This window comes from Pteropus vampyrus, unplaced genomic scaffold (genome assembly GCF_000151845.1).
Source record: "Pteropus vampyrus isolate Shadow unplaced genomic scaffold, Pvam_2.0 Scaffold1000004321, whole genome shotgun sequence".
Lineage (NCBI taxonomy): Eukaryota > Metazoa > Chordata > Mammalia > Chiroptera > Pteropodidae > Pteropus > Pteropus vampyrus.
The window spans coordinates 1-27,537 of NW_011918723.1; the positions used below are offsets into that span (position 1 = coordinate 1).

Genomic DNA, 27,537 nt, shown 5'->3' on the forward strand with positions numbered 1-27,537 from the left:
AGGTTCTTGACAAGATTTCTCCTTTCATCATTTTCCTGACTTTTTTTTCTAATTCCCCCGTTCCTCCGCTTCCACCCTGACTCATGGATGTTGCTGTTTCCCATTAAGAAACTGGATCTCTGCAGGTGGGGCGTCCCCTCCCACACAATCGTGGCGTGCACCCGGGCCTGGTGCCAGGCACTCCCTAGGTGCACTCGGCGCACTGCGAGAGGTGGGGGGTAGGGGGGGCGGCGGGATGGAGGGTGGGGGGAGGGGGGCGGCGGGATGGGGGAGTGGGGGGTGGGGAGGAGGAGGCTGGCCCACCAGGGGTATGGTCTGTGGCTCCACCTGCGGTGCAAACCCAGGACCTTCTGTGTGCAAAGCAGACGTGCTAACCACTTCACTATGGAACCACTCCCCTGACTCTTTATTGTATTCGCCTCAAATTATAAATGTGCTAATTGTATTATAAATACCTCAAACTCTTTTTGGATTTAGGCAGATTAGAAATTACAAATCAAACATCATATGCTCATACTGGACTCCAGCCTTCACCTGGTCATCTTCCCTCAAGTTCACTCTTAGTGTTTCCCCAGGAAAGTGACAGACAAGGTGCTCCCTCAGGGCATTTCTCCAATCCAGATCAGAATGGGAGCCCTAGAGAACAGCAGCCTGGGTGAGTGGGGCTGGCATATACTGGGGGTCGGGGTGAGCTAATAGACTTAGAAGGATTTTATTCCTTTTATTCCTTGACTGGGAATTTAGCCCCAGCCCCACTGCCAGGGCAGTATAGCATAGTGGTTAATAATATGGGCTGTCAAGTCAGACTTCTTGGTTTAAAATGTTATCTCTGCCAGTCACTATTCTTGATCACAGGTAAATTGCTTAAACAATTCAGGGCCTCGGTGTCTCCACTTGTAAATGGAGATAAGACTAGTACTTCATGGATTTTTGTAAAAGAGTAAATGAAATAATGCATGTAAAGCGCATAGAAGAGTGCCTGGCATTTTGTAATTTATAAATGTTAGCTCTGTTCTATTTTTCCCTTTCTTATAGCTCTGCTCCCACGACGCCCATGCCGTCCTGGGCTCCCGTCTGTAAAGCCCTCTGGCTTCTACCACCGAGACGTGTGGCACTCGCTGTCCTGCTCTAGCCGCTCCTTCTCTACTGTGGATAACATCCTGGGCTGCCTGGCTGGCCGCATTGTCCACATGATGGGAGACTCCACGCTTCGGCAGTGGTGGGAGTATCTGCTGCACACTGTGCCCTGTGAGTGGCGGTGAGGGGAGAGGGCAGGATACCTGGAGTCTCATGAAGGAAGAGGCGAACAGGGCGGTGCTTTGAGAGATAAGATTCCTTTGTTGGAGAGGTTGGGGCAGTACGTTGAGAATTTTCCAAGGGCAAGTGAGCAAGAGAATCAGAGCTCAGAGGATGTAATTATTACCACCAAGCTTCCTTTCCAATTTAGTTTATCAGAAGTTATGAGATGACAGCATTATAAAAAATCTTTCATATAATATAATTTCTGATAATACAAAAACATTCCCCCATTTAATTTCTAAATAAAATCCTGATTTAATCTTTAAGTTAAATTAACATGTGAAAGACAAAGTTCAAGCTTTTGTCCCCCACTCACCTCAATTTCTTTCTCCTCCCCTTTCCCCTCCCCCTGTCTCTTTGCCTTGCTGCTGTGTCCTGGTAGAGTTGTGGTTCTCTTAGCACCTAAAACCTGAGTGAGTTCTGCTGATTGTGTGTCATTTTCTCAGCCCTTCCAAAGTTAAATTAATCCAATCCCAAATCTTCCATGTGTACCATTTTTCTAAACAGTCAAGATTAATAGAAAACAAAATTATCACAGGACTTGTTAATAACCTCCCATTTAGAAAAGAAAAACACTTAGCATCTATAGTGATTACTTTAAATAAAATTATGTCCATGCAGCCAGTGCCTAGTACAAAGTTATTATAAGTCTTGAAGATACCTGAGGAGTAGGAAGGTAGAACAGGGAAGCTAGCCTGAATGCCTGTTGGAATGGGCTCACTCTGTGAACTTGACTATAAAATTAGCAATAGGCTAATTGTGGCACTCTCCTGCCATGTTTTTGAGGACAGTCCACATATTACCCCCAACCTCAGATGGATAGTGCAGATACATTCCCGTCTTCCTGCAAAGTTTAGAAATTTGCCATATTGTCACTCTCAATTACTCGGCTTAATTTGAGGTTCCCCTTTATTTTAAACAGTTTATTGAGGTGTAACTGACAAATCATAAACAGCACATATTTAAAGTCTGCAATATGATAAATTATAACATATATGAACATCAGGAAAACAATCTCTACAAATGAGATAATTAACATATCTACCACCCAGAAAGCTTTTCTGGTGGCCCTTGCTAATCCCTCCCTTTTACCCATCTCCCTCCCCAGGCCACCACACATCAGCTATCTGTCTTTTTAGCTTAGTTTGCATTAGCTAAAACTTATATATAAATGGAGCCATGTGTATTCTTTTTCGTGTGTGGCTCCTTTCACTCAACATAATTATATTGAGATTCAACTATATTTCTAAATGTGGCAATAGTTCATTCCCTATTTATTGCTGTTTATACCATTGTTTGTTTATCCATTCATCTGTCAATGGACATGTGGGTTGTTTCCAATTTTTAGCTATAGAGTCACTACGAATATTTGTACATAAGTCTTTTTAGGGTATATGCTTTCATTTCTCTTGAGTAAATAAAATACCTTAAAGTAGAATGGCTAGATCATATGGTCGGTATTTGTTTAACTTTTTAAGAAACTGTCATACTGTTCTCCTAACTAGCTATACCATTTTATATTCCTACCATCACTGGATAGGACTTCTAGTTGTTCTAAATTCTTTTAAATTTTAGCTATACTAATAGGTATATAATGTTTATAATGGCTCATTCAAGCAATTTTTGTAATGGCTGTTTAAAAAATCCTTATCGGATAATTCCAGCATCTGAGTAATCTTAGTGTTGGCACCTGATGATTGTCTTTTCTCATTCAAGTTTGTGATTGCCGTGGTTGTTGGTATGATGAATGATTTTCTCTTGTTTACTGAACATTTTGGGTATTATGTTGTGAGACTCTGGGTCTTATTTTACCTTTGTTCTTTTTAGCACACACTGTGTTTAGGTGTAGCATGAAGGTACAGGTGGTGTGTGTATATAGCTACCTTCCGGGCCCTGTTGATGCCACCCCAGTGAAAATAGAGCACCAACTCCATGGCCTTGTTGCCACTGGGTGAATGTGCAAGTTCAGCTCCACACTTCACACTACTGACACTAAGGGCTGTCAAGCACAATGCCAACTAGCATTTCTTCACTTTTTCTGCCGTTTTGCCTCCAGGTTGGAGTGGAAGCTCGGATCCCTCCTGGAGTCAATTTTATTTTAATTGATGTATATGTTATTTTGAATTCTTATGTATTACAAAGAACCGATTAGATATCTTGCAAATGGAAATATTTATTTAAAAACACTCTATAGGTGGAATAAATAACAAAATGAATACCACTTTAAAGCAAATTAGTAAACTGAAGAATTATTCCAGAATTCAGATTCTCTCCCTCATCATGGTAGTATTCTTTAGAATTCTCTTTTCTCTATTATAGTTGATCATTCCTTATATTAATTTTCCATGTTCAGACTAATGTGTGATTTCTTTCTTCTGATTGGACCCTGTCCGATACACTAATAATTCCTAATGAATCCATTTTTGACATTTTTGCCATAATAAAAATAGCCTTAGAATTTCAGTGGCTCGACACAATAAAAATTTATTCTGAACTCACCCAAAGTCCAGTGTTTGGGAGCAGGCCTCCACACTGTTGTCCTCAAAGCTGTGACTCTGGAACCCACGTTTCTTTCATCTTATGTCTCCATTGTCCTCTAGCGCCTTCCAGAGGCCAGACACACACACACAGAGAGAGAGAGAGAGAGAGAGAGAGAGAGAGAGAGAGAGAGAGAGAGAGAGAATGGAGAATTGTATGGGATGTTTTATGTCCAGACATGGAAGCGGCGTACATCTTTACTGCCCAAGATCAATGACCATAACCCAGTCTCCAAACAGGAGATTTGAAAAACATAATCTTCAGGAAAAAGAAATGGGGTGGTGAGCAACTAGCCTCCCCTTCTCATCTTACCAATGTATTTATATTAATTTTAACGAACTGTGTTTATGTTTTTATAATTATGTAAATATTTTTCTCTTTATAGTCAAAACTAATACCATGATTTAGTTTCTTTTGTGGTAATTTGTTTTTCCTCTCTCTCTTCCCCTTCCTTCCTTTTTTCCTTTCTTGTTTTTTATCAATAAATATTTATTGAGCACCTATGACATCCAGGTACTGTTCTAGGTTTTAGGAACATAGCAGTAAACAACAACAAAAATATCAATATTCCTCTTTTACTATGCATAAACTCTAGCAGAAACACTCAAAAACGAACAACACAACAAATATAGATACAATCCCAGATAATAAAAAGTTCTGTGAGAAAAAAAAAATACTGTTTAAGTAGAAGATGGTGAGGAAGAGGAAGATAGATTAAATGGTCAGGGAAGGTGCTGTTGAACCAAGTCCAGAATGGTAAAAAGGAGCTAAATCTGTGATGATCTTGTCATAATCTCTGGTTCATTCAACTCTCTGCCTCTTTTTCAGCTATTCCTGTGCAGCTGAACTTATCTGGAGAAAAACATTCCACCATAACTGTTCTCATTGAAATGCATGACCACTAACCTCTAGGGGGCACTATAGTTGTATAAAAGCACAGTGATTTTCAAAATGTGGCCCCCAGACTAGCTGCATCAGCATCACCTGGGAGCTTGTTAGAAATGCAACTTCTCAGGCCCCATCCCAGAACTACTGAATCAGAAATTCTGGGGAGGTGCTCAGTCTGTGTTTCAACAAGCCTCCAGGTGATTCTGACGGGCACTGAAATTTGAGAGCCACTGCCCTAGGACCACTAAACCACTGTCCTTGCTGATGGCTTCACAGCTTCTCCTTTCTTGAAACCTTCTTCATCTCAATCTCAGCTGTTGACCTTACCTATTTTCTTGAACAAAACAAAGCAATCAGAAGTGAAATTCCAGACTGTCACCACTACATTTCCTCTCCTACCAACATCTGTGTTCTCTGTATTCTCACCTGTTTTTGAAAATGAACTTTCCGTACTCCTACCTATGACTGATCCTTCCACTTCTGCTCTAGGTCTCATGCCCTTTTGCCTATTCAAGGACATCTCTCTACCAATTTTCCCCTCCCTCCTAAAGAATCTTCCCTCTCAACAGCATGATTTCCATCACATTCCCATCAGCATATACACACGTTACTTCTTACTTTCATATTCTTAAGTATTTGAATCAATTACACACATCGTGACATTCTACTGTCAAATATTCCAGCATAAATCTTTGAAAAACGGGATACTTTATGCATAACTCAAATAAGATTATCACGACTAACAAAACGAATAATAATTCCATAAGTCTAATATCTAGTTCATAATCAAATGTCCTCCATTGCCCTTCAAAAGTCTATACAATTATTTTTTCAAAGCACAGATCCATTCCAGGACCTGGTTGTTTTGTCTTTGATCTTTAAATCCAGACTAATCATTTCTTTTCTTCACCCTTCTGTATGAAAAAGTCAAGGCCCATTGTCCTGTCAAATGTTTCGCCTTCTGGATATTTCTGATTGCTTCCTTATGGTGACAATACAGTTTGTCCCCTATTTCTCGCATTTCCAATAAACTGGAATTGAGAGTTCAAGGCTAGATTGAACTCAAGCATTTGCATAAATGTTGCAAATTCTCTTTGCAGCATATCAGGGGATGCACAGGATCTGATTATTTACAGTCAGTGATGATAGAGTGACCACTGGATAAAAGGATAAAGACTGATTCCTCCGCAGTAGTTAGTTTTTCCCTTGGGGCCAGAAAGGAATCTAGCGGTGTTATTTTGGCATTGTATGAATTCCAGAAATCTTCGTTAACCATTTTTCTAATGATTTTAACACAACTGATAATTATTGCCTATTATCCATCATTTTATGTGTTATAAAAGGGTGGTTTTCTAACTCTATTGTTCTTTCTACACGTATCGGCTAGCCTTCTTTTGTAAAAATAATGCTTTCTCTCATTAACTGGAGCTAATAATAGGCGAATTTGAAAGAAAGCTTCTCCTGGAAAGGCAAGAAAACGTTAAACTATTTTTATGTTTAATTGCCAATTTACAAAGAAAAGAGCTGGTTTAAGATGGCGACAAAGGACTATTTCTTTCTTTTTATTTTAGTATCATTATAGATACATGGATTTTTATAGATTTGATGTGATTGGACAATATTTTATTTTAAAACCATTATTTTCTCTAGTTACTTTCTTTCATGATTTTGTCTAATATTCAAATTTTCACAATCTCTACTGGAGTGGCTCCTGAGTCCTTTTGACATACCTCCAAAATGAGAAAGCTTCCTTGATTTCTGGCATGAGGTATGCCAGGTTTACTTTGTACCATTCTGCCTCAGACCTGAAATTTGTTGATTCTCCAAGAATTTATTGGAAATTAGAAAGAATATCTAGGCACTGTGAGAACTCATTATTGTTGGGATAACATTGTTTCTAGGCCATTCAAGAGACAGAAGAAGATGTTGGTATATGATTAATAGATGATAGAGTAAAAATCGTGAGTTCATATTTATATTTCAAATTTATTTTAGAATTAGTATTTTATTTTCTTAATTGCATTTATATTTATATTTCATTTCTCTTACACTGAGAATCTAACAATATAACGCAGTTACTTGCTGTATCCTATCATATTTAAAAAAAGTAATTTCAAAGGAACAATACCACTATTACAAATAATAATAAAAGCACTGAATAAAATTAAAGATCCTTTGTAGATAACCAGGGTTGTGTCAAAAGGATTCAGAAGCCAACTTAAAGAGGCTTCCACTGGATGAAAAAAAAGACATTTGACCATCAACAAAGACAAAAACTACAGTGAATTGAAATATAACAGACATATTTAAATCTACAGATTTATAATAATAATATGTTAGAGAACTTTAGGCAACCAACTTGTTATTTTAAAAACTGATAAGTAAAGGGAAAGAGTTAAGTCTTTATCCTATCTTTCCTATGTAACCAAATGGCTGGGAAAACAACCTGGTTTCTTTAACAGATAATTGCAATTGGAAAAAAAAAATCAGATTGAGGATGGGGAGCTGATAGATTGAAAAGTCTTAAGAGACATAGCCACAAATTGAAGTCTTTCTCTGTGTGGTTGTCATCTATTTGATAAATATTTAGGGTTTGTTGTTTTTTTTTTCATTATTTTCCCAATTTCAGGAATTTCCCTTTTCAGATTTAATTTTTGAATATGTATTGTTTGTACATGAGTCAAAACTATATAAAAAATTATGCAAAGAGAAGTTTTATTTCTATACCTGCCCCTCAAACACCATTCCCTTTCCAACTATAGAAAACTATTTTGTTGATTTCTTATTTATCCATCAGATACTTTCTTTTTATAAATATAAGGATTTAAGTTTATTTATTTATTTATTTATTTATTTATTTATTTATTTATTTATTTATATTTATTTTTTACACCTACAGCACCAGGTCTTCCTACATGTCTCCCATCCAAGTACTAACCAGCTCAACCCTGCTTAGCTTCCGAGATCAGGCGAGATCGGGAATGTTCAGGGTGTCATCATCATAGACTTTAAGTTTATATATATATGCATGTATATACATCAGTGGATGTGCATAATTTTATTTAAAATTTTATTATAAATTATTACAAAACAGAGAAAGTGCATAAAACAGTTAAGCACATAAAACAAATCGTCATAAAGTGATCATCCATATGACTTCCACCCAAAACAAGAAGAGAACACAACCCTCACTCCAGAAGCCCTCTTGATACTATGTCTCCCTGGAGTTATACTCCTTCTCTCTCTTATTATTCTAGAGGTACTCATTATTCTAACTTTTATAATATTTATGCTCTTGTTTTTCTCGATAGTTTTGCCAATTTATTAGGCATTCCTAAACAATATATGTGAATTTTGCCTGATTTTTAGCTTCACATAAATGAAAACATGTGCTATGAATTCTGTAGTGTCTGGTTTCTTTTGCTCAATATTATGTATTTAAGATTCATTCATATTCTTTCATGTAGTTGTAGTGCATCTATTTTCACTGTTACATGGTATGTAATTGTATGATTATATCACACTATATTTTTACATTCTACCGTTAACAGAACTATCACGAAAAATGCTACTATAAATGTTCTCGTATGTGTAATTTTACAGTCCACAGGAGCATGTGTTTCTATAAGATGTCACCTGGCGGTAGTTCTGCTGATCAGAGTAGATGTATCTTTAAGACTTTTTGGATTCTGCCAATTTTTAAGAAGCGGTTTTACCAGTTTACTCTTTCACCAGCAGTTCTTGTCGTTCCACATTCTTGCTTATCATTTTTTAATATCTGGCAAAATTTATGAGTGTGTAGTAGTGGCTCATGTGGTTTTCATTTGAATTTCTCTGATTAGTTATGAGGGAACACCTTTTTAAAAAATAAGTTTTGGATATTTTGGGCACCATTGACTGAGAAGTTCATCCTTTCCCCATTCTTCATCATAAATCAGATGCCCATATGTCCATCTGTTTGGGGACTATTCTCTTTAGTGAATCTATTTGTCTAAACCAGCACCACCACCACCCAGTCTTCATTACCATAGTGTTGTAATAATTCTGGATTTCTAGTGGACAAGACCTACATTTTTGTTCTCTTTTGAAAAGGCCTTGGTAGTCTTTTGGTCCTTTGTGCTTCCACATGACTCTTAATCAACTTGTGGAATTGCAAAAAAAGAAAAAATAAATAAATTTCTTTTGTGATTATATTGAATCTATAATTCAATCAGGTTTCAACTGAGATATTAAAACATGATATATTTTTCTGGTAATACTATTTTAGTTACTGATTTTTAATATAATTGCATTGTGACTAGAGGATATATTTTAAAATTTTTAAATATTTTGAGATTTGATAATACTCAGGTTTTGGCCCAGTATGAAATCAATTTTGTAAATGTTCCACATAATTCTGCAATTGATAGCTTTATTGTCTAAATAGGACTATGTTTTAAAACATATTGCTCTAATTTTTACATCGTTACTAATTTTTTGTCAACTTATATTACCAATTACTGAGAGATATGTATAAAAATCTCCCAGAATGATTGTGAATTTTTGTTTTTTCTCTGTGTGTATTTTGAAATTTGCTTTACTTATTTAATGCTATATCAGATGCATATCTTTTTAGAGTTATTACAGATTCCCGGCAAATTAAACTTTTTACCATTATGATGAAACCTTTCTTATTTCTAGAAATGATGTTGCCTTACGGTCTAAATCAGCTTTCTTTGGTTACTCTTTGCATGGTATATCTTTTTCTACTAGATTTGTTTGAATTAAGATTCAAATAAGGCACACACATTTCATTTGGTTAAGTTATTTACATTTCTCTTAAGGTTATAATGCTATTCAAATTATCTATTACATATTAGGTGAGTTGTCGTAGTTTGTGCTTTTCAATAAGTTGGTCCATTTCATCTAAGATGTCAACTTTGTGTGTACAGAGTTGTTTGTAATGTTCCTTTATACTTTTGATGTCTGTGGTATGTAGCGATAGCCTCTATTTCATTCCTAGTATTGGTAATTTTTGTCTTCTCTTATTTTTCATTTGATTTTTTTATATATTTTCAGTCAAATGTGATTAGACATGGATTTTTCAACAAATTCTACTTTGGCTTTGTTGAAATCTTTGAAACAGTAGATTGGTGACCTTTATTATTTTTTTTATTGTTTCTGGGAAATTCTCAGCCCTTAGCTCTTCAAATATTACCTCTTATCTTTCCTCCTTTTCTCTGGCATGCCAATTAAATTGTATTCTATTTTTTTTTCACTTTAATCTCTGTATCTCCCCTCTCTTCTGTGCTTTTCATCTTTTTCCCTCTTCGTTTATTCTGGGTCTTTCCAATTTGTGTATCAACTCACTACTTTTCTATTCAGTTGTGTCCAATCTGCTATTAAACCCAACCATTGGTTCTAAATTTTACTGTATTTTTTACTTCCATAATTTCTAGATGATTCTTTTTCAGATCTCCGATATCTCTTTTACAGTTTCTGGTTCATTGCTGAGATTTTCAAAGTAGACTTTTATTTCCTTGAACATAATAAGCACAGTTGCTTTACAATTTGTGTCTGATATTCCAGTATCTGGAGTTCCCATAGGCTTTGTTCTGTCGTCTATTGTCTCTATTTGCCTTTGGCTTGTTTTGTTTTGCTTCATCTCATGTAGTGTGATATTTGATTGTTTTCTGGATGTTTTATTTGACAAAATGCTTTTGCTAATAATGTAAGATCTAAGGCAATGTTATCTTATTCTGAATAAGAGTTTTTATTCCGGCAGACATCCGAAAGTGCTTACATTTCAGGAACAAGGTTTGAAGTTTTTGAGTCATCTAAATAATCCCTGAAAGTGCAGTACACACCAACATCCAGAGTGAAAGTTCTTCAGTTTCTAGCCCAGTACAGGGAATGTTACTCTAGAGTCTCCTGCTTGGTGGATGCTAAGTTCCAACCCCTACTGCGCCAGCCTATAAAACCGCCAAAAAATACGTATCTGCCTTTTCAGTGAACTTCCGTGGATTGGTAAATGATCCCAGGTCAGCCAAAAGCAGAAACTGATTGCCAAAGGACTTTGACCCATGCCATTCCACTGCTTGAGAATGGCAAAAGCAGTTTCATGTCTCTGCTGTCTTTACTCACATATACTCCTACTTTAAAATCAGCCCTAATCTATTTCTTTGATCTCCAGTTCTATTCTTCTCTTCTCATGATAATTTTTTAAAGCTTTTAAATGACTGTTTTCAGTTGTCTTCATCAGGGTCTTTGGGCCAAATCTCACAGTGCACCGTTAGCAAATGATGACATATTGCATAGAATATTCTGTTCCTTTTTTCCCACTTAGTATATTTGGGATTTATCTCTTTATCCGTACTTTTTTTGTTTTGTTTTGTTTTACTGCTGTACAAGACTCACTGTATGAATGTCCCTTATTTCTGGACACCTGGTCCTTTTCAAGTTTTTGCTATTATGAATAATGCCACTGTGAATAATCTCATCATATGGTATTTAGTATTTGTTCAAGTGGTCCTAGAGGATAGTCTCCGAGTAGTTGTATGTTTCAAATAGTAAATACAAAGTAGATTTGTTTGATCTTGCCCCAAACCCCCATCTCATATGTCCAATGGCAATGAATAAGGGTACCTATTTCCTCATAGCTTCAACAGCCTATGTGGTTTAGTTTGGATTTTTGTCTTAATCGAATAAATGAGAATTCCAAGTCATTCAAATATAAATACTTTATTTTATTGACTTTATTATATAACTACTTGTATTTAATTTCTTCTTACTTTTCTGGTCTTTTCTTCTCAGTCTTCTCCTTCTCTACTCATCCTCTAAATAATAAAGTTTTTTGAAGTTATTATTGGATACTCTTCTTTTCCCCTTGTCATCTTCCTAAGTGATCTTGCCCATTCCTGTGGCTCTGATGCCATACATAATTACAGTGAATTTAATTTATCTTTCTGGCTCAAACTTCTCTTCTGAACTCCAGCTGCCAATTTTATATCTCCATGTCGATGTCTCTCAAGCATCCAAAAATTCAATACAGCACTAACTTCTGGATCATCATCCCCCTTCCCCAATCACTAAAATATAATCCAGACTTCCTAAATCACAGTAAGTGCCATTGTCTGCCAATTGCTAAAACCAGGAACCTGGGACTCACTGATATATCCTGTTCTTTGATGCTAGTATCCAATTAATTATCTAATCCTGTCTCCTCTACATCAAAAATACATCTGTTTCAGTTATTCGGGATGAATAAATTCTAGAGATCTAATGTACAGCATGGTGACTGAAGTTAATAATTCTGTATTGTATGTTTGAAATTTGTAGAAAGGTAGATCTTAATAAGTGTTCTCACTCCCCACACACAAAAGGTAACTCTAAGTAATAAATATGTTAATTAGTTTAATTGTAGTAATCATCTTAAACCATCCTGTTGTACACCTTAAATATAGGCAATTTTTATTTGTTAATTATATTTCAATAAATCTGGCAAAAAAATTATCTACTAAAAGAAAAAAAATATATATGTGGAACCCACTCTCTTGCCTCTATCTCTTACTTCTCCCCATCCTTGACCATTGCTAAGCTTATCACAAAGTTTTTTAAACTGGGCTCCTATTTCACTTCTTAGTACTTCTGCCTCCACCCCAGGTTTCCATACAGTAACAAGCATGAGCTTTTTAAAATGTAAATTGGATCATGATACTCACCTTCAGTGGGCTCTAATTTCTCTTGAGACAAAAATCAAAATTATTACCATGATCCATAAGGAACTACATGACCGGGCCTTGTCTACATCTCTAACCTCATTCCATGGCACTCATTATGCTCCAGAAGCACCAACCTCCTTTTAGTTGCTCAAAATTTCTAACCTCCCTTCTATGTCAGGAAGTCTCTTTCTCTCCCAAGGGACAGTGAGCTCCATGAGAGCAAGGATGTCTGTCTGTTTTCCACCGTTGTATTCAAAAGTACCCAGAACAGTGCCAATTTTTACATGTAAAATATTGTTAGATAAATGTAGCTAAGAGTTCTTAAGAGCTTAAACTAAAAGTTGGATGCAAGAATCGGACATAGGAAGCCTTAAAAATGAATAATGAATAGGACCTGGTGAATTATTTGACTTTGGATTAAAACACAGAAAGGCACCAAGTAGATTAAAGGCTTCCCCCTGGAGAGCTAAGAAAAAAACTATAAAACATTGGAAAGTCTCCCAAAACAATAGCTGCTGGCATGGGACAGTAGAGGGAAGTTCAGGACATAGAGAGATTTGTGCAGAAATGATAGATTCATTTATTGAGGCAATGTACAAAATGTTTGAGGCCATGGTGGACTGAGAGAAAATATTGATTGGCAAGTGGAAGTGTAGAGTCGAAGCTCAGGAAGCCATCAGTTCTTAGACAAAAACTGAAGAGGTAGAAGTGAATGAATTCCTCAAAAGGAAGAAGACAGTAAAAAATGTGGATAATAGTGATAGAATTTTAGGGACTGCCTCGTTTACAGAGTGCAAGAAAAATGTGAAGCAAACAACTGAGCAAAGAATGACCAGAGTGATAGAAAAAACGGGATAATGTAGTGTTACAGAAAGCAAGAAAGAAAGGTTTTTGGAAGAGGTAACTCAGCATAGGGAAGTCAAATGCCTTAGAGAAATAAAAGCAAATTGAATAGGAGTTTGGATGGATACCAGATTTTTGGGAAACTTGAAAACTTGGGGAAGGTGGGGAAACATTTGGGTTTAGAGACAGAAGGCTTATGTCCTAGGAAATGAAAACTAGATTTTTCATTTGTACAAGAGGATAGAACACAGTCCTATTAACCCTAAGCATTCTCTCTCTATCTCCCCACAGCCCTGAAGCCGGTGGATCTACATGTCCCATATCAGACAGGGCCTCTGATGGCCGTGGAGACAAATCGGGGCATAGTGCTGAACTGGCGGGCCCACAGCTGGCCCCTGCGCTCCCGCCGCACACCAGTGGCCTCCCTGCACTCTGTGGTCCGGGAGCTGGGGGGCCTGGCCGGGGGCCCCCAAACCGTGGTGGTGCTGGGGCTGGGCGCTCACTTCACCACCTTCCCTCCATCCATCTTTGTGCGAAGACTGGCAGGGATCCGGGCAGCTGTGGCTGCGCTGCTGGCCCGGGAGCCCCGCACTCTCGTGGTCATCAAGCTGGCCAACACCGGCTACAAGTCTGTGTATGGCAGTGACTGGTTCACCCTCCAAATGAACCGGCTCCTCCAAGCTGCCTTTGCTGACCTCCGCGTGGCCTTTGTGGATGCCTGGGAAATGACCTCCAGCCTGGCGCTGCCTGACAGCATCCACCCTGGGCAACTCATTGTCCGTAATGAGGTGGACTTTCTCCTCTCCTTCATCTGTCCGACCTGAGTGCTTCTGCGGACTCTGGGGCCATAGGAATATTGAAGAGAACTGCAGCAATCGTGGGACCCTGGACTAATAATGACTCAGAGAACAGTGGTTGCCCTAAGACTTACCACCTAAGGTTAATCAATATTAATGTTTTGAGGACCATCTTTGCCTACATCTCTCTATACGCATCAAATATATGTGTGTGTAATTTTAGATAAACAGAATAATATTTTACATGCCTTCTTTTTTTCCCCTCCAGCTTTATTGAAATAAAATAGACAATTAGTTGCTCATATTTACATTGTACAATTGAATGAGTTTTTTTCCAATTATAGTTGGCATACAATAATTATATATGTTTCAGTTGTACAGCATAATGATTAGAGCTCAAGTGATCACACCATTAAATCTAGTACCCCTCTTCTCCCTTACATATTTATTACAATATTGTTAACTATTTTTCTAATGCTGCATTTTATAACTCAATGACTATTTTGTAACTATCCATTTGTATTTCTTAATCCCTTCACCCTTTTTCACCATTCCCCAACCCTCCTCCTGTCTAGTAGCCCTCAAAATATTCTCTGTATCTGTGAGTTTGTTTCTGTTTTTGTTATTGTTGTTTATTTTGTTCTTTAGATTCTGCATGTACGTGAAATCACGTAGTATTTGTCTTTCTCTATCTGACTTATTTTATTCAGCGCAATACCCTCTAGATCCATCAAAGCAATATCTTTTTACATCCCCATCCTTTTAGTCTGTGTATGTCTTTTCATCTGAAGTGAGTCTCTTGTAGGCAGCATATGTAGGGGTCTTGTTTTCTTATCCATTCAGCTACCCTATCCTTTGGTTAGAGCACTCAATTCTTTTCCATTTGAGGTAGCCATTGCTAGATATGTAGTTATTACCATTTTTTATTCATGATTCGGGTACATGTTATTTTTTCTTAAAAAAGCCCCGCCAACATTTTCTGTAATAGTGGCTTGGTGCTGATGAATTCCTTTAGCTTATTTTTGTCTGGGAAGCTCTTCATCTCTAAATGATAGCTTTCCTGGGTAAAGTATTCTTGGTTGTAGGTCCTGGGTTTTCAACATGTTGAATATTTTGTACCAAACCCTTCTGTTCTGCAAAGTTTCTTTTGGGAAATCAGCTGCCAGTCTTATGTGTATTCTTTTGTAGATAACTACTGCTTTTCTCTTGCTGCTTTTAAGATTCTCTCTTTGTATTTAACCTTTGACACTTTAATTATGATGTGTCTTGGTGTGGGCCTCTTTGGGTTCATCTTTTTTTTGGACTCTCTGAGCTTCCTGGAGTTGAATATCTATTTCCTTTACCAAGTTAGGAAAGTTTTTTATCATTATTTCTTCAAATAGCTTTTCCACTTCTTGTTCTTCCTCTCCTCCTTAAGGTACCCCTATTACACAGATGTTTTTACACTTAATTTTATCCCATACTCCTTAAATTATTATTATATTCTTGGCTACTTTTTGCTTGCCATTCTGATTGGGTGACCTTGGCTTCCCCATCCTCTATATTGGTGGCTTGATCCTCTTCTTCATCCACTCTGTTCATTCCCTCTAATATACTCTTCATCTCAGATAATGCGTTCTTCATTTCTGACTGGTTCCTTTTATCATTTCCATTTCCATTTTTATGTTTTGTTTTGTTTTTTTTATCTCTGTTAAAGTTCTCACTGAGTCCATCTACTCTTCCCCTAAGTTCATTCAGCATCTTTATAACCAGTGTTTTGAGCTCTGCATCTGTTAGATTGCTTGACTCCATTATTCCTGGATCTCTGTTCTGTTCTCTCATATGGTTTGTTTCTTTGTCTTCCCATTTTGGCTGCTTTTCTGCATCTGTTTCTATGTCCTAAGCAAAGCTCCTAAGTCTCCCAGTCTTATGGTCATGGCTTTGTGTAGTAGGTGTCCAGCAGCACAGTCTCGAGAGGGGTTCAGTTGTAGGCCAATTTTAGCCCCAGCCTGTGTCTCTCTGGGGCCACCTGTTAAGATTCAGCAAGCAATCCACAGATGCTGTGCTTGTAGTTGTCTCAAGAGGCCACACCAGAAGCCGAGGCCAGCTGCCACCAATGTGAATCTAGACACTGCTCAGCAAGGGGCACCTGACTAAGCGAGGACACACCTGTATGTGGCTTGGGTGGAGCTGCGAGTTGGGGGAGGTGGAGTTTCAGGGAATTCTCTGGGTGGAGGGACCTCTGTTATCCAGTTTGAAGATTTCTCAGCTATGGCGGCAGTGCATCTGCTCATTGGAGATGGGAGAGGGCTCAACAAAGGAATAATGGATACTGCCGGCACCTCTGCCTCAGAGAAACCTTGCCTCCAGCCCTCGCTCTGACAATTCATTGTCCCCCAGTAAGTCTCTGGTGTCCCCCATAGACTACCAGGCATTGGTAGAGTGAGCAGGTCCATCACCACGAAAGTCTGCTTGCGGACACGGCCCCTGTAAGAGGCATCTGCAGCTGCCAGCTGCCACTGCCATAGCCTCTGTCCCACTCAGCCGCTAAGGACCAGGCAACCTCGTGTCTTCACCCCCTCCTACCTTCTACTGTTGCAGGGGGTCGGGAGCCTTAAGCCTGCACCCGAAGATAATAACCACATCCTGTTGTCAAGAACAAACTCTGCTAGCTGTAACCTTTGGATAGCCACGGCACTGTGAAGCACCCGTCATTTCCCGTGTCCTCGTTCCCCATTCCGCCACCTGTAGAGCGGGAGCCTGCAACTGCTGGCACAGCCCACCTGTTTCTGACTAGCCAAGTAGAAGTCACCTCATCTGGTGGACGCCAATGAGCTTGTAACAAATACTCTCTTCCCTGATCAGTCCCGCCCCTGCCCTCTCCACTTGAGTGTATAAATATAACCGCTCGAAAATAAAATTTGGAGGCTTGATCAGAACACTGTCTTGCCTCCATTCTTTTCTCCCGTCCATGTTTTCTTCAAGGTACGGTCCTCCTCGGGTTCTACGCAATAACTAGGTCCTGCAGGTGGGGACAAGTGGCGCCCAACGTGGGGCTCGAGGCACGGACCTTTACCGGACAGCGTAATTCGTGAAAGGCGTGCACGCACCTAGGACTGCCTTCCCGGCGGCTGCGACCCCCAGACGTCAGAACGGCGGGTAAGTCATTGCTGTCCCATTTTTAACATGGGCCAATCTATCTCCAGAGAGGAGTCTTTTGTCAAGGAGATCAAACGGTCTCTAAGGGAGAGAGGAGTAAGGGTTAAGAAAAAGGATTTGGTTAGTTTTTTCTGTTTTGTTGATGAAAAATGTCCGTGGTTCATTCTTAGCGGCCCAGATATTCATCCCTTGAGTTGGCAAAAAGTAGGAAAAGATTTAAATAGATTACTGGAAAAAGAGGGACCAAATGCTGTCCCCGTTAGTTGTCTCAGTTATTGGGGACTCATTCGAGACATCATTGAAGGGGCCGAAACTGATAGTAATAAGAGACAGCTGCTATCGGTAGCCACTGAAACGCTCAAACAGCTCTCTCGCCCCCCATCCGTTAAAGGTGGAGCTACCTCTTCCCCCTGTCCTTCTGTAGTCGTGGACGTAGAGCCCTCGCCTCCGTTCGGAGACCCTCTTCCCCAAATATACCCCATAATACCAAAACCCGGCCCTGAACCCCTTGATCCCGGAGATGCAACTGTTCTGGAGACGAGGCCGCCAAATATCATGAGCCTGTTTGGCCTTCATCTCATACCTTTTTTGGTGCAGGGAGGCCTGCCACACGCCCCCCTCCTTACAACCCCCTCCATATCCCTCAAGCGGTTCTTGACCCCTTTTTGGAGACAAAGAAACAACTGCAACAACAAATTCAAAGCCTCAAAAGGTCTTTACTTTACAGAGTGAATTGGCTAATTTACAATTAGAAGTCTCCGCTCTACAAAATTCTATTTTTTCGGGGCCTCAATCTAAGCCCCCTAAGGGACCCCGGGCCAAACCCTTTGTTTTCCTCATCATGACTTGATCCGGTACCAAACCCTCACAGGACCCGGATACAACTCAGGAGGCGTCTACTGACGCCCAAGAGGCCCCTAGAGCCAGCACACCTGATGACCCAGCTTATGACGATGTGGCACAATCTGAGGAAGAAGGGAAAGACCCACATAACGATTCTGAAAATGAGGGAGACTATCAGAACCTTTTGCCTACTGTAAAACGGATAAAATTTAAAACTGTCAAAGATTTACACAGTGCTATAAAGAGCTATGGCCTCACAGCTCCCTTTACCTTGTCCATACTTGAAAGTTTGCCTGGCGATGGCTTTCTGTTGCCAGGAGAATGGACAAGACTGGCCCAATCTGTGCTGAGTAGGGGAGAGTTTTTAACTTGGAAAGCAGAATTTTTTGACAGGGGGGAAACTCAGGCAATGCGCAACCAGAAAAATCCCCGGTCTCCCATGGCCACCTGGACTGCTGATAAGATATGTGGGAGGGGAGACTTTGCCTCTGAGCGTAAACAACGCAGTTTGTCCGCTGGGATCCTTAGTCAAACAGCGGCCGCTGCCATCGGGGCCTGGAGAGCCATTCCTCCAAAAGGTTCGGTCACCACGCCCTTGAGCAAAATAGTTCAGGGGCCCCATGAGCCTTTCTCCCAGTTCGTTGCACGTTTACAGGAAACTACGGAGCGCGTCCTAGGGCCAGAAGACTGGGAAGGGAAACTTGTAAAACAGCTTGCTTATGAAAATGCTAATGCTGCCTGTAAAGCGGCTTTAAAGGAGCATCACCAGCCTGGGGACTTCCGGACATTCTCCTCCCCGTCTCCAAACTCCCCGAGGGTAGCCAAGCTGGTCGCTGGCGGGGCGGGTGTGGATCGGCCCGAGGGAGATCCACCCTCAGAGAGCCTGATTTCTATGTTTGCCCAGGTGGGCACAGAAGCCGGACCCTTAATCACCAATGCGGATTTAGAGATTCTTTCTATTGTGCCTCCTGGGGGTGTGAAACCACGGGTGATGCCTACTGGCACCCTGTCTCTACTTGGGATTATATAATAGTCAAAAAGGGCTGGAATAATTCCCAGGCTGATGAGAACGATTGTGGACAAAAGTGGTGTACTCCCCTCCTCATTTCCTTTACTGATGAAGGGAAAAGAGCGCCCCTCGTGGGATGGACAAGGGGACATGAATGGGGCCTGAGACTTGATGCAATTGGAATGGATCCAGGGTTCACATTCAAGGTGAAGCTAATTCGCTCCACACCTAATACTGAACCAAAAATTGTTTTGGGCCCAAATAAAGCCCTGTCTCGGCCACAAAGCCCCCAAACACCCCTCCAAGAGAATACTCCTCTCCCTCCCCAAAGCACTGCCTATCAAGCCCGTTTGCCCCCCGTTAGGCCTTCCACAGGTGAGGCCTTGAAGGCCCTAGCTAATGCCACTGCACAATCCCTTAACACCTCGACCTATGAGGATTGCTGGATGTGTTTTTCCCCTGTTCCCCCTTTTTATGAAGGCATTGCAACTGTCTCGCCAGACATGACCTATACCAATGATTCACGGCAGACACGCTGGGTGGACTCTCCTTTTTCTGAGTCCTCTCCCGGGCTTACATTGGCCCAATTGTCAGGAATTGGCCTCTGCATTCATAGTACCTCATTGCTTCTTCCCCCTGAATTATTGCCTATTTGCAATACCTCCCATACGCCTCTAACACAACACCATTTCCTTGTTGCTCCCCAAGGAATGTATTTTGCTTGCTCTTTTGGAATAACCCCTTCTATTGTCCCCCAGTTATTGGTAGAAAATCATGAATATTGTGTCCTAGTTGTGCTAATGCCTAAGGTCTCAATACATCCACCTGAAGATTTGATTCCCTTTTATCATAGCGCCTCGCGTGTCAAAAGGGAACCTGTAACTGCCATCACTCTGGCAGTCCTCTTGGGGTTGGGGGCCACCGGAGCCGGGACCGGCATTGCCTCTATAATTACTACAAATCAACAATTCCATACCCTTAGCTTGGCCATAGATAAAGACATTCAAAATCTGCAAGAAGGCCTTGATAACCTTAAAGAATCTGTTGTTTCACTTTCTGAGGTAGTTCTTCAAAATTGCCGTGGTCTTGAACTTCTATTTCTTAAAGAAGGCGGTCTGTGCGCTGCCCTTAAAGAAGAATGTTGTTTTTACAAAGATAAAACTGGGTTAGTCCAAAACAGTATTGAAAAAATAAAGAAAAATCTGGAGACCCGGCAAAAACAAAGAGAAGAGGACGAAGCCTGGTATAAAAGTTGGGCCTCAAAAACCCCCTGGCTGTCCACCCTACTTCCTACTATTCTCGGACCTCTAACAGGGTTCCTCCTTTTACTGTCGATTGGCCCCTGGGCAGTGCAAAAACTAACTGCTTTTATTAAAGCACAGGTTAATCAACTAACTAAACCAGCTGTTACCGTCCACTACCACCATTTGACAACTCAGGATGATGACGATGTGGAACAAGATCCCCGGCACCCTAGACATCTTAACCCCTCTAATACACCCCTGCGCCTGCATCGACTTCTTTAAGGCCTAGCTCCCCCCCACACATGGGGCGGCATGAAACTAGAGACATGCCTACCTCACCCTTGGAGGAGGGTCTCGAGGTATGGGCACCGAGCAGAGTGACGGGCAAAGCACCGCAAGGAAGGGCCCTTCTGTGCCTTCTCTAGTCCTTCCTGAGAGCATGCCTGACTTGCATAGAGGTTGGTATCATATTAATATTACACAAACCGGCTCTGCCTCTCCTCCCCAAAAGATACCAAGAGCCATAGCTGGTGGGCTCATTAAAAGCTCACGGGAGGAGTCGGGCCTCTGTTCCCTCTCTCGGTCAAAACCCACCTTTCTAAAAAAGAAAGGGAGGAGATGTCGGGAGCCTTAAGCCTGCACCCGAAGATAATAACCACATCCTGTTGTCAAGAACAAACTCTGCTAGCTGTAACCTTTGGATAGCCACGGCACTGTGAAGCACCCGTCATTTCCCGTGTCCTCGTTCCCCATTCCGCCACCTGTAGAGCGGGAGCCTGCAACTGCTGGCACAGCCCACCTGTTTCTGACTAGCCAAGTAGAAGTCACCTCATCTGGTGGACGCCAATGAGCTTGTAACAAATACTCTCTTCCCTGATCAGTCCCGCCCCTGCCCTCTCCACTTGAGTGTATAAATATAACCGCTCGAAAATAAAATTTGGAGGCTTGATCAGAACACTGTCTTGCCTCCATTCTTTTCTCCCGCCCATGTTTTCTTCAAGGTACGGTCCTCCTCGGGTTCTACGCAATAACTAGGTCCTGCAGGTCGGGACAGCAGGGTGATTATTTCTCTCCCCAGTTGTAGTGCTTCTGATCATCTAGATCCCCAGTGACTTTGCTTGCTGTTTGTTCCATGTTTCTGTCATGACTTTGATTGGGTCACGAGAAGGATGAATAGGTCCTCCAAATATTAGAGTGAGCTAGTTCTGGTAACTTTCCCTCATGCCAAAGTCTGCCCATGAAAGAGTCAGAATACATCAGTAAAAGTACTATAATGAATTGGCATTCCAGAATAGATCTGCCTGCTTACAGGAAGCTGCAATAGGTTCAAAGTCCAGAAAGCATGCAATAGTTTACAATATCAGGCAGAAGGTGTACTACCTTTGCAAAGTTACCAGTGTTAACTCACTCTATGATTGGGATTACCCATTAAACTTTCATTGTTTTGTGCTCTGCCTAGATCCCAGGTTCATACCAGATATTTTACTGAGGAGGCTAGGCTGCCATGGTTGCATTCACAGGGCGATGCAAGGGGGACAAGATGCTGACTGTGGGGTTGGTCATTCTGGTGTGGGTGAGTACTGCCCTTGCCTCTGCTCCCTCTCATCGCTGGCTCATTTGTTCTTTCCTGTACAACCTCAAGTTTGGATTTATTACTGCCTTAACCTGAGAGAGGGAACTGAGGGAGCTCTCATTCTCCTTCCCAGTGCCGCGTGTAACTCCAGTGGCAGAAATTGCAAGGTGGGATGTCATCCTTAGGAGGGCGAGAAGTTGGGAGCTGGGTTCTATTAAGGAATTAGAAACACAAACCCAGAAGAGATTGTTCCAGGGAAATGTGGAGAGAAAAAAAAAAAAGCAATTCACATTGTTCTTAGCTCTCTCACACTTTCTGAGCAGTGTAAGAGAAAGAGATAGAAGTCCTTGATGTTCAGTCCTGCTTTTTAGTACAGAGAAAAGAGGCAGGGGGGACGCTTCAGGAAGAAAAATCCTTGTCTGGATAGAGCGGGCAATTGGCTGGAGTGACCTTTGTGCCTTTTAGGAACTTAGGTATGGCAAGAAACTAAGAATACCTCCAGAAGAAAGCGTTTCCCTTTTTGTCCATTGGTCACAACTGGAGTTCTGGGCTTAATGTAGCTATAGATGCATTTTGTTTGGCCTGTTTAAATTCAGGTTTAAAATATTTAAACAGTAGGAGATTTCACATGAAAATATGGATTTCTGGTTTCTGTTAAAAAGTGCTTGATCTGGCGAGATAGGTTGTCAAACTGGTCTTTATTCTAACAGTGAAGGAGTTGACAAGGAAACCTTAATTCTTTAATTCCTTAATAATCAGCTCTAAAAAAAGTGCTGATTTCATTTCCAGAGTATCCTTTCTCTGTGAAGGGAGTGAGACATCTTGGTGCAGCGGCCAATACTTTCCACCTTTTAAAAAAGTTGAATCATAACATACATAAAACATACATAAATCATAGTGCTCAATTAAATTAAAGATAACATACCTGTGTAATCATCACTCAAGTTAAGAAATAAAAATTACCAGTACCCTCCAGAAGCTTCCTCTTTTGCCTCCCTCTGTCACTACCACCTCCTCTTCTTTCCAACTACAAACATTAGAGTTTATTTTTGCCTGACTTTGCATTTTATAGAAATGTAATCATACACTATGTACTCATTTATGTGTTTTCTTTAATTCAATATTTTTGTGAAATTCATCCATGTTGTAGCATAAGGCTATTATTAGTTAATTTTTCATTTCAATTCTAGTACTCCAGTGTATGAATATATGACAATTTATTTATCCATTCTACTGTTGATGGACATTTTTTTTCACTTGGGTTGCTTTTATTTTGGTTATTTTAAATATTGCCTGGTGCACATATGCATGCCTTCCTGTTGGGGATATGCCAACAAGCTAAATCACTTGGTCCTAGAGTATGCATTCGTTAAATTTTAGTACATATTGCCAAACAGTTTTCCAAACTGGTTTTCCTAGTTTATTCTCTCACCTGCACTACATGAGAGATTCAGTTGCTTTAGATCCTCAGTAGCACTGGTATTGTTCATAAGTCATATCCTTTCTTTGAATACAGAAAGGCATTTCATTGTGGTTTTAATCTGCATTCCTTTTCTTACTAATTCAGCTGGGCACCTCTTCATATAATTACTGGTCATTTGAATTTCTTCTATTGTGAACTGCTATTACAGTATCTTCTATTCATTTTTAATTGGATTGTCTTATTAATTTGTAGGGATTCTTTTTATTTTTGGATACAAGCTCATTCATTTGTTGTGCATGTTGCAGATATCTTCTCCAGCTCTGTGTCATGCCTGCTTTTCACTCTAATGGGTCTTTGATTAAAAGAAATTATTTTGTTATTTTAAAATTATATTTTTTTGTGATAAGAACACTTAACATGAGATCTAGCTGCTTAACGATTTTTAATGTATGTAATACAGTATTATAGGTACAATGCTTTACAGCAGATCTGTAGAACTTATTCATCTTGCTTAACTGAAACTTTATTTCCCCCTCTCGCTAGACCCTGGCAAACACTATTCCACTCCTCGACTCTAAATTTGACAATTTCCTTAACTTCATATAAAGCGGATCATGCAATATTTGTCTGTGTCTGGCTTCTTTTAACCAGCGTAAGGAGCTGTGCTGAGCCAGAGGGAGGAGCTGTAGTAACTACTAGTGTTCTCCCGCAAGCAGCTAGATTGTGCTGGTCTCATCAGCATTCCCAAACTGGAAAGACTGAAGACAGTCCTCTGAGAAGCCTTAAGGAAAAGTTGGGGCAATGGACCATTGGACCAGCTCTGTCCTTTCCCTGGTAGAAGCTGAGAGCTAGGGATTCTCTTTCTGATCATATGGCAGTGTACCAGGGGTAGAGATTTTGGCAAGAGGGTGTCCTGAATCTCCCCACCAACTTTGGTAAGTCTGGTTTCACATTTGCCTAGAGTGTAGGAGCTTTTTAATTAGTTTTTGTATTTCTCACAAAGGAGGTTGGTCTGAGAATTGTTGCTGAATCTGAGTATTCATGGGGGAAAAGAGGATCCTGGACTTTTTACTCTGCTACCTTAAAGACGTTTTCTCTTTTTATTTGTATCTAGACAGATCATATTTTTCTTTTTATAGTTACTCTCTGGTTAAAGAGAAATTAAGCATAGAATTTTTTAAAAATTTGTTTTTATTATGAAATATTTTGCACATACCAGAGAATATATATAAAATGTATAGGATTTATCAGGAATAATAAAACAAACATCCATGTAACCTCCCACACCTAATGATTCTTTGCAAGTTTAACAGATATTTTTGGTCTTTCTCTCTCAAATTTGTTCAAATTTGCTGTAACCTGATCTCTTGGCTGCTCTTACTGTTCAGTTCAAATCTTTAGGACCCTTTGTATGGTGGCAAAGCTGCAAGTGACAGGAGGCAAAAACAGTCTCTGCTTCTGGGAAATGGGACATGTTCATCTGCACGTATTTGCCCTTTGCTAGGATGGACAGGAAACCATTCCAATTTGTGATCTATCAGTTTGTGCCCTACACCCCGCCAACATTGTCCTAGCCTAGGATGAGGGCCTGTGAACAGGTCCCATCAGGAAGAGGCCTGTGTGAGCCAAGCATCCCAAGGAACCACATAGTACTGGATCTGAGCCCAGACTCTATGATGTTGATCCCTGCTCTTCCCAGACTCTATGATGTTGATCCCTGCTCTTCTCCAGCCCAGTGATGGGCCAATCCTGTGTTTTCTCCTCCAGCGATCCAGGTGCTGCCATGGAATTTGAGATGTGTCAGTGGGTTGCTTCTTTTCTGAATGACAGTAGATGGGACTATTGGTGGGTGTAGATGAGTATCTGATAGGCCAGGCACATTGGCTCCCTCTCACCGTCCACTACCACCTTCTATTGCACAAAATATGACCTCTCTCTACTGCTCTTCCTATACTGCTCATTACACTTTTCTGGTCTGTATTTGTGACTTTGTGTTTCTCCGAATATACCAGAGAACTCTGGGCCCCTGGAGGAGACTCTTTGACATAGCAAACGCCATTTCTTCCTAGAAAAAAATCTGCTCTATCTCAGTCCTTTTTCCAACACACATCTGTGTTTGCGCCTTTCTACAGCCTCTCACTTTTCCTATGGTTTATTTGGTTGAATAGCTTCTTTTGTTCACAAAGCCCAATTAGAGAGGGAGTTCCCTAAGGGATGGTCTAATCTCCCTCTTCTATAACCCTCAGCAGCATTGAGAATGGATTTGCTCTCTGTTGGATATCTAGGATGGAGATGGTGGAGTGGAGTGGTGGAGAGAGGGACTAGGAAGAAAAAAGGGGACACTTAATCAGAATGCCAGGTTCTGGGAGGGAAGCAAGACTTGTGAAGGATAAGACGTGAAAGCTAGAGACGTGACAGTCAAATGCAGGCCTGAACGTATCTCTGTATATGTTGCGGAGTAGTGGAGGGAATAAGGCTGAGATAGGAGACAGTTGAAATCCAGAGATGTAAATTTACCTTCACATGAGATGCTCCTTTCAAATAAATGTGGTAATGACTCGGACACTAAGCTGAGTGACAGACAGCTTGGTGCAAGCAGAACAGGACTCCAGGCAGAGGGGACTAGTTTCGGGGAGTGGAAATCTCCTTCCCAGAAGAAAGGGAGGGAAACACAAACCACTGATGGATTCTCCTTTCTCTACCCACAGATCCTCTATTTCAAGATGTCCTGGCCTGACAGCACCATCTTTCGGCCACCAGCACCCCGCCCTGCATCTAAATCTGCCTCCGTGTCCACAGAATCTCCCTCCCTCTTGTACTCTCTCCCTCAGGAGCTTGCCAACCTGACCCATCTTCTGTTCTGGCCTCCAACCCCAGGAGATGGGGGGAACCTTTTGTCTTCCACCAGCCCCCAGACCTCTACCTACCACCTGAGGGGTCCTGCCCAGGCCACTTATGCCCTAGGAGGCTACCTGGAGGCCATCCTTGTGGCCAGAGACCATCGGGGCAAGCCCAAGACCCACGGCGGGGATCTGTTTCGGGCACAGCTGTTGAGTCCTGACTTGAAGGCAGGGGTTCCTGGGGATGTCCAGGATCTGGAGAATGGCACATACCTGCTGTTCTTCCCCCTGCTCTGGGCTGGGCAGGCCCAGGTGAAAGTGCGGCTGATCCACTCCAGTGAGGCAATTGGGGTTCTGCGAAGAATCTGGAGAGAGAAAAGGGCCACAGTTGATTTCAGAGGGTATTTCCGGGGAACTACAGGAACTGAAGAGACTGTGATTTGCAATGTTGACCCCCAGGCAACTGGAGCAACAGGGCCTATCTGCCAGTACAGAGATGTGGATTCGGGTGAGCTCTGGTTCTGTGCTCAACCCCCTACCCTGCCCTGCAACTCTTTAGTTGGGCATTCGAGTGGGCATTACTTGAATGTGACTACACTACATGATGAGGCCCTGCTGGCATGGTAAGAAAACACAGAATCTGGGATGCCTGTCCCAACTCTACGTCACATTTCTAAATATTGTTTCTGTGACCCAATGGCTCTTCCCAGTTTATACCACTCATTTATTTATACTCATTCAATCTGTGTTTATTGAGTACCTATTATAATATGATAGACATTTCTAAACAGACATATACCACAAGAAACTGGTCAGGTTGATGCAGAGGACAGGGCAAATCTTCCTGAGTGGTGGGGAGATCAAGCCCTGTACCAAGAGAAGAGGGTCCTTTGATGGGAGAATGTGGAAAGAATTCAACACACCAAAGTTAAAGTTAAAAGGAGAGTTTATTAGAAGAGAAGTAACACTCCCCAGATGGAGTGTGGTCTCCTCTCAAAGGCAGAGAGTGAGAGGGACAGTGAGAGACAGAGTAAAGGCCCTGAGAGGGACCTCGAGTGTTAGGGGAATTCAGTTTATATATCATTCTTTAGAACCTGTGAGTTATAGTTTAAAAGACTTTGTTATTTGTTAACCCATCTTCTTTGTTATGGACATACAGCGATGAAGGGGAAGGGGAAGAGTATACAGTGTGAAGAGATAAGAAAAGTAGAGTGAAAGGCCTGCTTGCAGTTCCCAGCCTTTAATCCATAGGTTTCCCATGGTTTTAGCCATAGGGAATGACTCTTGGTTCCTGTTTCCCCTTCTCAGGTGTGGGGATGGGCTGTTAGCAATTCTAGCAGAAATCTTCCTTTGTTCTGAAGGTGTCCTCCTGGCCCGGAGGCAGGGATGATCAGCATGTTGC

General features: G+C 41.0%; 2 protein-coding genes across 2 annotated transcripts; both read left to right on the forward strand.

Moving 5' to 3' along the window:
- Positions 1–575: 575 nt before the first annotated feature.
- Positions 576–14,092, forward strand: LOC105311481 (NXPE family member 3-like; the record flags this gene model as incomplete). The annotated part of the gene is made up of 3 exons (XM_011387470.1): positions 576–655; positions 1,036–1,248; positions 13,560–14,092. Coding segments are annotated over 3 exons (826 nt in total), but the record flags the coding sequence as incomplete, so codon positions are not given.
- Positions 14,093–21,803: 7,711 nt separating this feature from the next.
- On the forward strand, positions 21,804–27,525 carry LOC111735628 (NXPE family member 3-like). Its single transcript, XM_023527126.1, has 3 exons — positions 21,804–21,872; positions 26,004–26,758; positions 27,444–27,525. Exons 1-3 carry the CDS (start codon positions 21,804–21,806, stop codon positions 27,523–27,525), a joined length of 906 nt encoding a protein of 301 aa, XP_023382894.1.
- The last annotated feature ends 12 nt before the right edge of the window (positions 27,526–27,537 follow it).